The 15,036-nt window shown below is 33.5% G+C and overlaps 2 protein-coding genes across 4 annotated transcripts; one reads left to right on the forward strand and one right to left on the reverse strand.

Annotated features, from left to right (window-relative positions):
• Nucleotides 1-70: 70 nt before the first annotated feature.
• Nucleotides 71-2,206, forward strand: LOC21403496 (50S ribosomal protein L18). Of its 3 annotated transcripts, none has more exons than XM_024175707.1 (2): nt 71-147; nt 1,686-2,206. In XM_024175707.1, the coding sequence occupies exon 2, from the start codon at nt 1,714-1,716 to the stop codon at nt 2,095-2,097; it is 384 nt and encodes a 127-aa protein (XP_024031475.1). In that variant the 5' UTR covers nt 71-147; nt 1,686-1,713; the 3' UTR covers nt 2,098-2,206. The 3 variants fall into 3 exon arrangements, with proteins under 3 accessions (XP_024031475.1, XP_010111814.1, XP_024031476.1); XM_010113512.2 differs by having other exon boundaries at nt 1,695-2,206; XM_024175708.1 differs by lacking the exon at nt 71-147 and adding an exon at nt 288-722.
• Nucleotides 2,207-12,497: 10,291 nt separating this feature from the next.
• Nucleotides 12,498-14,793, reverse strand: LOC21403498 (heavy metal-associated isoprenylated plant protein 3). Its single transcript, XM_024175677.1, has 5 exons — nt 14,621-14,793; nt 14,366-14,510; nt 13,782-14,008; nt 13,333-13,420; nt 12,498-13,220 (listed from the first exon to the last, which is right to left on the reverse strand). Exons 1-5 carry the CDS (start codon nt 14,627-14,629, stop codon nt 12,739-12,741), a joined length of 951 nt encoding a protein of 316 aa, XP_024031445.1. The 5' UTR covers nt 14,630-14,793; the 3' UTR covers nt 12,498-12,738.
• Between the last annotated feature and the right edge of the window lie 243 nt (nt 14,794-15,036).

Here is a 15,036-nt window from a genome sequence, read left to right on the forward strand (position 1 = left end):
TTGACCCAAAAAGCCCGTCTAATTTATATGGGCCGAATGCGTTGCAGGTTGGCCAACAAAAAAGTAGCTGGTTAAACTTTGCTTATTGTGCTGTCTTTCAGCTACGATATCAAAGAATGCTTTCCTTTCTTCGTCTCTCGTCCATAGGTCGGTGAAAGAAATTTCGCTTTTTTTATTTATTTATTTATTTATTTATTTATTTATTTTTAAATGATTCTGTGTATAAGATGTTGAATTCCATTCCTTTTTTTTCTACCTTTTATAAGAAGGGGCTTGTTTTTATTATGCTTCATTTTGTTATGACCGCATGCTGTTTGATGAAATTACCGTTAGAATAGTGGTTATTATTTATTTATTTTGATTGCTTTTCCTGAGCAAATTACCCAAGGTGCTTGTCTGTGGATTGTATTCATTATTTAATTGGAATTTGGTCAATTGGGTTTGTTTTGATTCGTATCTAAATGGGTGCAAACTGTTTTGATTGCTTTGCTTTGCTATTTAGAAAGAGTTAAATTGAAGAACGAAACGACAAGATCTTTGAACTGAAAAGATCTTGTGAAATCCCATATTCAACATTTGGCAAGGTTTAGGCTGCATCTGTTGTTTTTTGTACTTAAGCTGTACATTTCTCCATCATTTTCAGAGAAATGATCACTGAGATCACTTTGTTCAATTTCTACTTTATAGAATGAACTCCTGAGAGTTTTATCTCTCTATGTGAAGTATGTATATCTGTAGCTACGGTGTAAATTTTACTTTTTATGTTACATGATTATTGGGACCTTTTGAAGTGAAGTGAACCGCCCATCTGTTTATATTTGACATGGAAGTTGTACACTTTTAGGGACCTTGGGATGAACAATATTTTACTTCCTTTTTTGTTTTATTTGGCTGGTTGGTTGTGGTTTAGTGATTTCGTTTTACATAGTTTTGAGGATTTTTTTTGGTTATTAGTGTGTGTGTATGTATGTGTATGTGTATGTGTATGTGAATATATATATATATATATATATATTGAATGGCTTGTGGTGGCCATGCTAACATAACTGGCTAAATTGTTGTGGTGATTATGTTTAAGGGATTGTTTGGTATAGGATGGTAAATCTAGTATTAAGGATTGGATCCCTTTTCCTCCTTGGTGTGCAATATTGGCAATTTCTCATGCTTTCATTATTCGTCATCCTATAAAGGATTATTCTGAGGGTTATGTGGGATTTGATAAATTGGAACTCTGACAGTTTGTGGATTAGCCCTAGTCGGTAATTCGGGTGGTAATCTACTTTGTGATAAGGTTCAGTTTTATCTTTGTACTTTGTAGTGGTTTTAGTGAGCTCTGGTATCTTACTCTTTTATGTTTTGGATTTTGCCTTGCTATTTGGTCTATTATCCGTAATTTGAATTTCTTGGGCCTCTCTTTTATACTGTAGACATGTAATGAGGAATACTTTGTTTATTTTCTTTTATTTATGTTATTCTGTTTGGTGTTGTTTAGCAAAGCGATGGAAGAGTGTAGTTTTGGTTGTTTAGCAAAACGATATTTTGTTTTGGTAGTTTAGCAACATTGGCATCTATATATATATATATTTTGTTTCTCCTCTTCTTTGGAGGTTTTGGGATAACTTATAGTTTTGAGACGATAGTTACTTATTCGAATGTAATTCTGAATCTAATGGATCTTTTTGTAGTTAATGCAGAGAATAGGAGTGTTAAATAATGACAGTATTGAAACGATATGTGCTGCGGTTGTTCATATCACTGAAGTACATTACAGCCAATGTGGTAGATCGGAACAATGGAAGAATTGTTGCAACGGCATCAACAGTTGAGCATTCGATCAAGAACTCGCTCGAGTGCGGTCGGTCTTGCAATGCAAAGGCCGCCACAGTTGTGGGAGAGGTGTTGGCCATGCGACTTAGGGTGGAAGGCCTTGAGCAGGGACAAGGAAGAGGGATTCATGTTGATGTGGACAAAGAGATTGAGAAGAAAGGTTTTAAGAACCGGACCAAGATTTGGGCTATTGTCAATTCACTTAAGAACAACGGAGTTAAACTTGTTCTAGAAGACAATGATAAAAATCCATCCCGGCCAAGTTTCTAACTCTCTTTTTCATTTAAGTTTGGCCATTTTTCCTTTCTCGTGTTTGTATATGAGAGATGATGATTATCCAATTCGCTAAAAGATTATAGATTCATATTCTCAGGAAAAACACATGGGAAAGCCAGAGAGAGAGCATGAAGGAAAAGTCTATTATGGTCCAATTATGTTTGCTAAGCATATGTTCTAAACCAGAAAGTGAACTTGGAAAAACATTTTTCTTTCTCATCCTACATGAGGTCACGAAATTTACACATCCATCTTTAGAAACTCTGCTACTGCCTACTGGGCTTAAAGGTGCTTATACAAACACTCTTGAATTTAGTTGTTTTTTTTTTTTTTTTTTTTTTTTTTTTAAAAAAAAAAAAAAAAAAACAGCAAAGAAAAGATGATTTTTTTTTTTTTTTTTTTTTTTTTTTTTTTTTTTTAAACAAGTAAGCTTTCATTGAAACAAGGTACAAAATGGTCACAAATGGTCAGTATTATTAAGATCTGATCTGAGGAGTAAATAGGAGTCCTCAGATCTTAATAAAAATTCGCTTGAGGTTAAGGACTAAATCTGAAAATCTCAGCCGAAAATGTTTGAGATTTTTTCCCCCTTTCTCTTGTTGGCTGAATCCAAAGCACTAAAAAATGGTCAGTGTTGCAGTTGCCTAAAGGAACTAGAGCTTAATCAATCAGCCCTCTGAGCATATGTGCAACTAGAAGTGATTGCCAAACACAAAAGATCAATAATAATAAGGGTGGTAAAATTATGAAAAATGTTTTTAGAAAAAGAAAAACAAAGAAGAGAAAATGCTGTATAAGTGTGGCGTTTAGTTTTAGAGATCTGAGTTTTGCAGTATTATTTAGGGAAATCCATAGTACCATCTAATATTCAGGTCCATAGTTCTAATATCAGCAACTCCATTAAAAAGAAAACAAAATGTCTTTTAGTTGCATATTCATTTCGCTTGTACGTTTGCATGATAACTCGTTTTATATCTCTACTTGAGCATGATACCAAGTTTATACACTCAATAGTAAATATATAGAGGAAAAAAAAAATGCGAAGTGCTGGTCGGAATTATAGCCTTCAAAATTTAGGTGTTTTAATAGTATCACTTCTCTCACTCTCTTTGTCACCGGCTACTGAGGAACCGCAAATCTGTCCTTGCACGCTGGTGACCAAGGAACTAGGAGACCGCCAATAAGTGACGTCGTCGCCATCCAAATCCTTACTCGTTTGGTGACGATCATAGAATCGCCAACGAACACGACGCCATAAGATCCATCCCCGTGTGCTGGCGGCCATGGACACAAGCAGATATGTTTTTAGTTTTAGTCATGTTGTGTTTGTCAGTGTCCGACTCAATCCATCAACATCTGCCAATGACTATTAATACATCGGTATTTTGGTTTTTTTTTTTTTGGGTTGATTTGGAAAGTTACTCTAGTGTAACACTGATAGTTATCTACAAGATTATTACGACGACAAGAACTAGAGATGATTGGTAATATGTGTTGAATTCGAGAATTAATATAGAAGCTAATTAATGGTATTCTACTAGACTGCTAGTGCTCTATTCTATGTTCAAAGAAGGTAACATAATCTAATAGATTACTGGTAGCAATCTAGTAGATTACTCTAACAAAGACCGGTCACTTTTGATTCCAGTGGCATCATCCATTGGCATTCGGCGTGAACAACCGGCGGGGCAATTTTGGTAAAAATACATGTTATCAACTCTTGATCGTTCTTTAGAAGGGCATTCTTGAGTTTTTCTCATGTATAAAGACCTCATTCATTTCATCGATTCGAGTTTTGTTACAGTAAAAAGTTATCAGAAATAGTCACATCTAACTTTTTTACTACAATCTCATGTAAAGTCACATCTCAGCTCAAATAAAAACTCGAATCAACAAATTAAACGGGCCCAAATCTCAATATATAACAACTAGCAAGGAAAAAAAAATGGTTACAGAATTTCCAAATGAGTTTCCCTGTGTCGACCATCTTATCTTCTTTGGGACCATTAGTCATGACTCATGAGTTACCAAGTTTGAAGCGGTCCAATTTGGTGTCCAACACAGTTAAATACCCACAGCAGTCTCATATAGTAGTACAGTAATAAAGTTTGTTCTTCTTGTAATTGACAAAGTGACACCATGAAAAAGACTTCTGGGTGGGGTCGTATATCACAATTAGGGTAGCTTTTTCCTGTCCAAAATAGAATTTCTGTGTGAATATGAAGAAAATGGAAGAAGGGGAAAAAAAAAGTGTTAACAAGCTTTGAAATTTTGGTGCCAATAAGTGTCTTGTCGTCAGCTTTCATGGCCCTGCCTTTTCTAAGACGCACCACCAATAGACCGTACAGCAATCAACAGGTTGCTTGTGCGCACATCATATTTTCACTTAGGGATTATTTAGTTAAAAAATTCGTACTCCGATTAAAATTATAATTCATAATTTATTATAATATTTTTTTTTATAAAAAATACACATAAATTAAAAATAATTTTAATTTCATAATTTTAATTTATAAATCAAAGATCTCTTTAATTATCTCTGTAACCTATCAAGAAATTGACTTTATCTTTTTGTAAATTACATTAGAAAAAGGAAAGAAAAAAGTAACACGTCTACGGACATATATATTTTACACGAACTGAGGCAGAAAGTTAACGAAAAGTTCGACCTGAAATAACTACACTGCGGAAAATTGAGATACGACAGCAGTATTTGTCAAATCTGAGAAAATCTGAATAGTTTTGATGATAACCAATTGCGTGGAAAACGATGATTTTGCCAGTATTTTCAACAGAAACATTGAAATGATTGAGCAAATATGAAAAGGAAAAACAATTAAAAATAGCTCCCTTTTCCATTTTAAACCATTTCAGGTGCCCCATGACAATTGCTTCCTTCCAAAAATTAGATAAATTTTCTTAAACGCGTGCTTTTGCATATTATCCGTTTATCTTTACATTAATGTAAAAAAAAAAAAATATATATATATATATATATTTTCACGTTGTATCTTAATATAGCATACAATAATAATGGTGATGATGGTGATGGTGGTGAATATACCATGCAATTTATCTTTAATACTACATGTAATACAGCTTATTAAAGTGTGTAAAAAAGAAAGAAAAAAAAAAAGTTATGGAGTGCCTCTTTCTGTACCTTTTTTCACTGCCCTTTATGAATTAGATATAAGTGCACTAGTGTACTTTGGACTTTGAAGATTCTTTCATCCAAAACATAAATGATTTGGGCCATATTCATTCCTTTTATTAGTGCTGATCATTCTCCCAGGAATCAAACTCTAAAACAACCTCTCTAATGTCCTTGAACTGGTTTCTTCGAAGTCAAATTTAAAGGAATATGTGCCTTGCCTTTCCTCTAGCCATCATCATGACTTAAATTGCAAGTTGCATTGGTCCGTTGATTTTACCGAATTGAATTTAAAATTTGAGTTTAGTTACAGTAAAAAGCTCTCAAAAACAGTCACATTTAATTTTTTTGTTATAATAAAAAATTCTCACATAAAGTCATATTTCAACTCAAATCGACGAACTAAACGAATACACATACATAATTGGACTAAAAAACCAGCATAATATGCAGTTAAATATATGTTAATGATACTTTATGACATAATTTATGTTTGTAATTTGTTAACTAATTGTCCTTATTGCGCCACTTAATTAATTAAAGAGAAAGGTACTAAACTGATTACTAACCACTTGCTTTGAATCCAATAAAGGTAAACACGTATGGTGACATTCAACAAAAAAGAGAAAGGAAAAGCATGTTTTGGAAAGTCAAGTGGTAGGAAAAGAAACAAAAATATGAAAAAGCACTTTTTTCTTCAACAAAAATAAAGTCCTTTTTTTCCTCTTTCATGCGTCCACCGTAAGGCTCACATGGGGTTGAGCTCATTCAATCATCACATCTATAGGAAAGAAGGGGAAAAAGATATAAAATAAAGAGAAGATTCCAAAAGAAACCCTTTGATCACATGCATTTGGAATCTCGTATAATTACCATATATACTCGTATTCTTTTTGCTGGAAACCATATACTAATTCGTATTTGTCTGTACAACAAAAAAAACACACACATACACAACTACTTCTATTCTTACGTAAAAAAATCCCAATGGGGACCAAAAATTAATTCATTGTTTAATGAGGTTGACTATTTTTTAGGTCCTTGATTGGATATGGAATATTCTCGAATTCTATTTAAATAATTTTCTTCTACACCTGCCGACTCATGTCATTTTCCTGTTCACCCAATAATAAGGAAATTTTGGAGTGTAGCAGAAGTAAAGAAAATTTGGAATTTGCTAGCAGTGTAAAATGATTTGGTTGCTACCGAAGAAAAATTTTTGTCACCCAAAAAGAGAGTTATAAATATTTGAAAAAACTATTTTTGTTCCTGCCCTTTTCCCCCACCCTTTCTGGAAGGTTCGTGTCTCTTTCTTAAGGGCCAAAAAAAAAAAAAAAAAAGGTAAAGGTTCAAGGATGAGTTATCCAAAAAAAAAAGGTAAAGGTTCAAGGACGAGTTATACATATATATATATATATATGTATGTGTATAATGTGACATGCATCCATGCCATAGCATGGCATTCCCAAGCATCATAATGATGATTATCCATGATGATTTTACACGTTCGTCTCTAATATTTTATATTATATAGTAAATAATTGATTAACACACGCGCAACCTACACGGCTAATCTAAACGATACAGCTCGTGCATGGTCGTGGTGCTTCTTTAATGTTTTTCCCTTTTAAGGAATTACATGCATGCCGCACGTACTTGCACATATTCTCATTCGGTAAAAATAAATAAATAAATAAATAAATAAATTAGAGACTGGTAATTAAGGAATAAGTGGTAATACATATTTATTCTACGTTTTTTGTCATGTCAAATTAGATTAGAGAAATTCTTTTCCACGTTCACTAAAGAGAGAAGAAAAGAAGAGAAACGCCTTTATATGATTTACTTTACTGATAGTGGGTTTACTTTGTAGTACTGTAACTGTTTTCTTTCAACTTTCTATTTTAGAAAATAGGTACATATGGCATTAAATTTTTTTTTAATTCCAATAATAGAATGTTATATAAGAACCAAGTAATTCACCGGATGAAAAAAAAAAAAAAAAAAAAAAAAAAAAAAAAAAAAAAAAAAAAACTTTAAGTGCTAATTAAAGTGAAATAAGGGGGGGAGAAGCCCCCTTCATATTGATTGCTTTTGTTAAATTGAATGTCGACAAAGAAAACTTTACACAGTTTTAAACCCCTACAAAATAATAGGTACTCTTGAAAATAAGAAGAATTATTATTTAATAATGTTATTTATTCAACGAGAAAGGACAAATAATCTGGATGCATTTAATCAATTGTTAATGTCTGCGTTTTGGGCCCTAAAGTACTTTTTAAAACAACATTATTTTTTTTGCATTTAGTGGGGTTGATTGGGAAATCCAGAGAAATGTCCTCTAAAATTATGCTATAAAATCTGTGCCCTCAACTTCTCTAATATATATCTACCTAAAAAGAACGGAATTTTAAAAGAATGACATGAAACTTCAAAATTAAGTTAAAAAGGGGGTATATTTCTTAATTTTGTCGTAGTAATTTCGCATAGTGGCCCGAATAATTGGGATCGAAAGATTTTTGTTATTTAAGAGAAATTATGAATTTATCAAACATTTGTTATTGAAGTTTGACTGTAGTTGCTATATAGTTCATCAAACACAGTCACACACACAAAACTAATTACAACAAAAAATAACTGTAGTGAAGAGGATAAGAAAGTAATTATAAGTCCCTAGTTAGAAAAGGAAAGTGATCATTGTAATGCATATATTGGTCGCAATCGATATGACCATGTGAACTTTATCAGGTATGACAAATCTCTCTCTCTCTCTCTCTCTCTCGCAAGTTACAGCGAAAAATCTAGAAGAACATATAAGAAAAGCACTCAATTAATCAAAGATACATCCTCAAAGAATTATCAAAACTTTTGATTTAGATGAGGTTTAAGGCTTTGAGAATCATTACACTAACATTCTTATCGCACGACTTTAACTAGTGCAAAAGTTACTAGAATCATAACACACAATGTAATTATTAATAAGAGACGTCTAAAGGTGTACATCTCATTGTAATACGTTGGCCTCATACGTGTTACATCAAATACCAACATTTATCTCATGAGAAAAAAAAAATAACAACATTTACCTAACTCAAAATATTTTTTTCTTTTTAACGAATAGAAATTAAGAAAGAAAAAAAAAAAAAAAGAGAACTCAATCCTTGTTTTAATACTATAAATTCCCCATTAAACATATGTAACGGTCCAAAAACATTCACTACTAACAGGGTATTTTTATAGTTTGTACCCTATTAGGGGGAATATTATGAACAAAAAAAAAAAAAAAGGAAAAAAGAAAGGAAAGGAAAGGACAGTGGATATTTACATGTGAAGTTCCCTGCAGGTAACAGAGAAGTGGACAATTTGGCCGTCGGCTTTTCCGTTTCAGCGTGGAGGAGTTTAAAACCTTCGCTATATAAATAAATAAATAAATAATAAAAAAAGAACATTCCTGGAAATTCTCTGGCCCCAAAACGGGACAAAAAAAATACGGTACAGCCACTAGCCCACACACCACACCAAAATACACGACTCCCTCTCACTCCCTCTCAATTACAACGCGAATTATCTTTAAGAAAGACTACGAAGGACAGCGCATTAAGACGTCCAATGCTAAAGTTAAACGTGTCTGGTCGGAGATCCAATTCACGGTTGACGCATTTCGTGACAAATTAAAAAAGAATATAAGTATGAATTTTTACTTTTTATTTTTAATAAATATCATTTTAATAGTGTAATTATTTAATTAAAAAAATTATAAATTAAAAATAAATGATAAAAATCATGCTCATACACTGATTACCCTAACGTGTGGGTCTCTCTACCCCGTTACTCGCCCAAATTCACCTTGTCCACCAGCTCAACGTTGCTTCTCATTTTCTTCCTCTAAAAATATGTATTTTTTATGGTAGGTTTTCTTTTTTTTTTTTTAATGAGAAAATTAGTGAACTCATGCATTATTTTAAGATTTTTATTTTTTATTTTTTATTAATATTTTTTTGGCTAATATAGTTATTTAACTAAAGGGTATCAGTCAATAGTAAAAGATGAAAATTAAAGACTCATACATTTTAAGTGGTATTTGTCGCATTTTCACTTTCGTCATTACTAGGAAGTTTAAGCCATTATAGTCGTTGGATTAATTAAGATATCATTTGTTTCGCCCGTTTGAGTTGATAATTTGAGTTAAAAAAATAAATTCATATGAGTGAAAACACTGTAGCATAAAACTGTTGAATTTGAAGTTTTTTGAGAAAAATACTATAGCAAAAACTTAAATTGTTATTTGAACTAACAAGACGAATATGACCTAACTTTTTTAATATTTGATTTATAAATGAAAACAATTACAAGCCCGTTTAGTTTGCTGATTTAAGTTGGGATGTAATTTCATGTGAGACATTTTTACTATATTAACAAATTTAACTATTTCTGAGAATTTTTTATTATAGTAAAACTCAAATCGGTGAAATGAACGAGGCTTACATGTCATGCATAATCAATTTTTAATTTAAATATTCACATATTAATCTGTTAAAAAATTAATTCAACAATCGAAAAAATAATTCGCAACAATAAGAAAGGACAATTCCCATAAGTTACCTTTTTTTTTTTGCTAATGATTCCCATAAGTTACCTTAAAACACGTGCTTTTCCTTTCCTCATTTTCACTAATTATTATGGGTAGGGTGTGCAACAAATCATTCAAACCAACCAAACTAATTAATAATTAGTTTAGTTTGGTTTAAATTTTTAAAAAAACTAATTAAATTGGTTTGCTTTGTGGTTTTAACTTTTAAAAAATCAAACCAATTCAATTTATATATATATATATTTTTAAATTATATATATTTTGTAGATATGTAATGTATTCATATATAAAAAATACATTTATTCCAATATTAAATGATCATAACTCTAAAAGTTTCTATTATAAGAGATGTCTATCATACAAAATATTAGTAACATTTATAATTAAGGAATTTGAGAAGAGGTTTGTGTTTTTTTATTCTTTTTTTTTTGGAATAACAAATGATATAAAAAGATATGCTTTGATTAAAATCACATTAAAATAATAAATAAATAAAATTAACATTATTTTACAAATATTTTACAGCTCAAAACAAAGGCCTAATTGTAGGATAAAATTTTCTTTCATACTCCAGTTGTAGAAGACTCCAAGAAGCCTTGCAATGGAAAAAGGTAAGAATAAGGAAATGAAACATGGTGATCCTAACTTATTATGGCTATACCCTAATTTTAATATTTGAATATGAGGTTTCACATACTGTAAAGCTAAGACTTATCTAATCATATCAATTGGTAATTTTGTTCTGAATAAGTTATAAATTTGTCTGGGACAATATTAAAAATCTCATAAAAAACTTACAGCAGCTTACCAAACAAAAAGTTAAGAGAAAAAATAGTATAAGTATTACTGGCATAACATATACGATTGGATTTAAAAAAGCGTAAACCTCGGGCAATTTGGCGATGAAAAAACAACTTAAATAAAGGACAAAATTAAGACAAATACAAATCAAATTAAATATATTAAGCATTTATCATTTTTAAAGTAAACAATTATGTTCATTTTTTTTAAAAGTAAAAAAAAAAAAAAAAAAAATTGTTATTAATCTTTAGTTCAGCGCATGTGAAATAAATTGGATTAGGTGAAGAGATACACCAGCGATTAGAAGTCACACCAGTGCTAGATAATGCAATAGACAATAGTGCTAGATAATTGTTAACCATTTGAAACGGATGTACCTGTTATTGGGTTTACCAAAATTGGCTTTGAATTCCACCCACTGAATGATGAACTTTTGAGGATTAAAAAAAAAAAAAAGCCATTCTCCTGATCTCCACTTTCCTTTTGGAAACTGCTACATATGATAGATTATAAATCAAACTAGTCACACACTCCTTAGTCTAATTTTCGTTATCATTGCATATGGTATTTGTCTCACGGCTCACCACACTACAAATTAATGTCAGAGACCAGAGTATGATAGCATATGAAGACCACATGCTTTGCATCCTGCAATGACCACCCAACATGTCGAATTGCTATACTAATTTTTTTTTTTTTGCAAAAAAAAAAAAAAAAATCCCACTAGGGAAAGGGGCTATGTGTGAGGAAATGGGTACGAACGTCGTACTAAGTTGTAATTACTCAATTTCTGCTATTATTTTTGCGTACATGTGGGGTTGGTTCCTAAGACTATTACATGTGAGCAACAATATACTACTTTTTTCCACCTAGAAAGTAAGAGAGGAATATATAATTCTAAATTTTATAGCCATAGTCGAAATAATTGGCATATGCAAAGAATGTTTGTTGAAACGATCTTTACCAAGTCCATTTATGCTGGTGCGGTCATCTAATGTGGTTTGTTCTAAAGGAATATGAACACCTAAAAGAATGTTAGCTAGTAATTATTAGCTTTTTTTTTTTAAATGGGGGAGTTTTTTTTGTTTTTTATTACGCTATGAAGTCTTATAAAATTAAAATAGTCTGTTGGAGTTGATAACTTGAATTAAAAAGTAAACTTTTACGAAGAAAAATATTATAATATAAAAAGTTAAATTTAAATTTTTGTAAAAAAAAAAAAGTAATTAGAACTATCGACTGTACTAGCTCGAAATTAAAAGTTGTGCAGTTAAGAGTCAAGACTGGAAGAAACAACAAACCTGGCGTCTAATGGTAGGTGCTGCCTCGCCAGCTGATGATTTATTGTATTAGATAATGAAGAAGACCGTTTTGGAGAAATATCTGTATATTTAAGAATATTCAAGATCTGCATGCACTTTTTTTTTTTATAGAGATTTTTTATGTTTATTTTATTGTTTGCTTGGTATTTTTTATGCACGTATATTATCTTATGTTGACGATATGTGGGAGTTGGGTGGAGATTATGAATGCGACTTCAGTGACACGTCTTTATCTGTGTGGCTTAGACACGTCAATTTGTCAAACCCCACTCTGAGGGACACTTTCACCGTCATGTTTTTAATGCCCCCCAGCTCTCCAAAACTTTTGAAATTTTGGGCAAATTGACTATAAGAACACTTTGAACTACAATTCAATACATATTAACCTTTTAAAAAAAAAAAAAATACACTTATCTTGATTAGCAAAATAAAAAAATAAAAATCAAGTAACTGTCAGCTCAATTGAATTGTTCGAGTTATCAGCTGACAAAACATATAATTAATAGAAGAAATAAATTCATAACTAACAGACAATAGAACATATTCTAAAATTGAATATTAACCAACTAGATATTGGGAATTAACATGACAAAAAAAGGGGAAAAAAATTTAAACAAACAGTACCCACAAACTGGAGCAAAGCAAACCAAGTTCGTGTAGTAGTAACTTAAAAAAGTACCAAACCCAAAACCAAAAATCCAAAATTTCCATATCTACGTCTCTCTTACTCTCTCTCTATCCCTCTTATTTACAGTATCCTTTTCTCGACCTCACATAACAGAGCAAGCATTTGGGTTCTCATCGCTGAACACCTGCGGCGCGTGGAGCTGCTCACCCACGTAACCCGGAGGATACGCGGAGCCAAACCCCGGCCCCGGAGGATACGCGGAGCCGAACCCCGGCCCCGGAGGATACGCGTAGCCAAACCCCGGCCCCGGCCCATACCCGTATCCAAACAAGGGTTGGCCCATATACTCCATCCTGCTTTCCTCCATCTTTCCCCCGTCTCCCTCCGCCTTCTGCCCTCCATCGCCGCCACCGCCGCCGCCGCCGCCGCCTTTCTTTTTTCCTCCGCCTCCGTTGTCGGCCTTACCACCGTCTTTTTCGCCGCCGTCTTTCTCTTTCTTCGGAGGGACAATCTCGACCGGCCTCTTCAGCTTCTCCTGCAAGCTCTCGGCCAGAGCTTTCATGTCCATCGACCCTATCACCGTCACCAGCTCCTTCTGCTCGTCGATCGACATGTCGTTGAACCCTGTAAATCAATACACAGAAAACGACAACGTTCGTTAGTTTTATTTTATTTATTGATTATTGATACTATTTCGAAAGATAAGTGCAAAATTTGAAACGGCGCCGTTGTTCACCTTTGGTCTTGGTTACTGTTTTGCGAATCTTCCCGATGCAACCCTGGCAGTGCAGTCTCAGCTTAAGAACCGCCGTCGTCACCGGAGGCTTCACGATTATACAATTTCGAAAAATCAGATTAAAATATTACACACTTAACTGTAAATCATTATTTAAATGCAAATTAATATTATTGAATTTTTGCTGAAAGAGACGCCTCCACATGACTTGAAGTTAATTACAAATTAACAATTACAAGCAAGCAACAACAAACCAACAAACAGCTCTGAAAATCCTCGATTTGAATATGTTAATTTCAAAAAACAAATTAGAAAGCCTAACGTGCGCCGTGGTGGAAATCGGAATTGTAATTTTCCGTTTAAAGGCAGAATCTAATGGGTGGACAGAACGCGACAAGCGCACGTTAGCAGGCAGCATGGAAGAGAGAGAGAGAGAGAGAGAGAGTTACCTCTTTGTCTTTGGGTTTCTTCTCGTCGGGCTTCTTCTTGTTGTCGTTTTCGTCGGTCTTCTTCTTGTTATCGTTTTTGTTGTCGTCCTTCTTGCTTGGCTGCGGAGAGATCAGGTCGACCTTCTTCTTGGTCTTCACGGCGAGCATCTCCCGGAGTTTCGACGGGTCGACTTTTCCGACGACCGTCAGCTTGTTCGCCGCGAACTCTGCTTTCGCATCATCAACGCCTTCACCACCGCCAAAGCACCACACAACACAACAATGAGTTTTCATCAGTTTTAATTCTTGTTTCGGAGCAAAAGCAGAGAAGTAATTTTGCAATAATAACAATAACCCTTTTTGTCATGAGGAAAAAAGGGAAACAAAATCTGATAAAACGAATGAATCTGGAGAGATAGGGGACCAGTATAATTTGTAAATCTACCTTCTATTTTTTTTCCTCATGCAAAATCTGGGGAAAATGTATGTAAAAACAGTGAAACCAATTCGAATCTGTGGTAATTTTTCAAGACACATGCAAAATCTGAGAACTAAGAAGAGCTCAACGGGAAAATTTGACGAATCTCCAGAAACTTAATACTGACCATCAAAGCTCTTAACAGTCTTGACAATTTTGGTGGCACAGCCCTCGCAGTGCATATCGACCTTCAAGACCACAGTGAGAGAGTTATCTTCCTTCTTCTTATCTCCTCCATCGCCGTTCTTCTTCTTCTCGCCGCCGTTCTTCTTCTGCACCCACACACCAAAACGCCATTAAAGTCAACAAAGCCACAAGAGAGAGAAACAGAATGAGAGAGAGAGAGAGAGAGAGAGAGAGAGAGAGAGAGAGAGAGACTGACCTCGCCCATAGTGACTAGTGAGTGGATGACTTGGTAGCTCCTTTGTTGCAGAGTCGTAAAACGAGAGAGAGAGCAAAGACGTGGTGAGGAAGTGTGGGTATTTAAAGGAGGAAAGAAAGACTTGTTGAGTTTGCTGGGGTTAGTTGTAGGTCATTAGTGGTGGGTTTAGGCTTTTATGACGGTGATGATGATGATGATCATGTATTATGTCATGTGATATCTTATATATGATATATAGATATAGGAATGTATGTATATGACATATGTTTGTGGCCTTGTGGGTTGGGACATGAGGTTAGTGGGCGCAGAGAAACTTCGTCTGCGAAATGGTGGCGAAAGTGAGCGAGCGTGAGTCGTGGGCTGTACAACCCAATAAAAGAGTAGCTTTTGCCTCTGGGGGGCACAGTTTTTGGCTC

The sequence above is a fragment of the Morus notabilis genome, unplaced genomic scaffold (assembly GCF_000414095.1).
Source record: "Morus notabilis unplaced genomic scaffold, ASM41409v2 Scaffold888, whole genome shotgun sequence".
Lineage (NCBI taxonomy): Eukaryota > Viridiplantae > Streptophyta > Magnoliopsida > Rosales > Moraceae > Morus > Morus notabilis.

What these genes read in the sequence shown, in the direction of transcription:
- LOC21403496 (XM_024175707.1), top strand. Translation starts at nt 1,714, where the DNA reads ATGACAGTATTGAAACGATATGTGCTGCGGTTGTTCATATCACTGAAG.
- LOC21403498 (XM_024175677.1), bottom strand. An exon ending in GACTGTTAAGAGCTTTGATG is followed by an intron (nt 14,009 to 14,365) that starts GTCAGTATTAAG and finishes GCGGTGGTGAAG; the next exon opens with GCGTTGATGATGCGAAAGCA. An exon ending in AACAGTAACCAAGACCAAAG is followed by an intron (nt 13,221 to 13,332) that starts GTGAACAACGGC and finishes ATTGATTTACAG; the next exon opens with GGTTCAACGACATGTCGATC.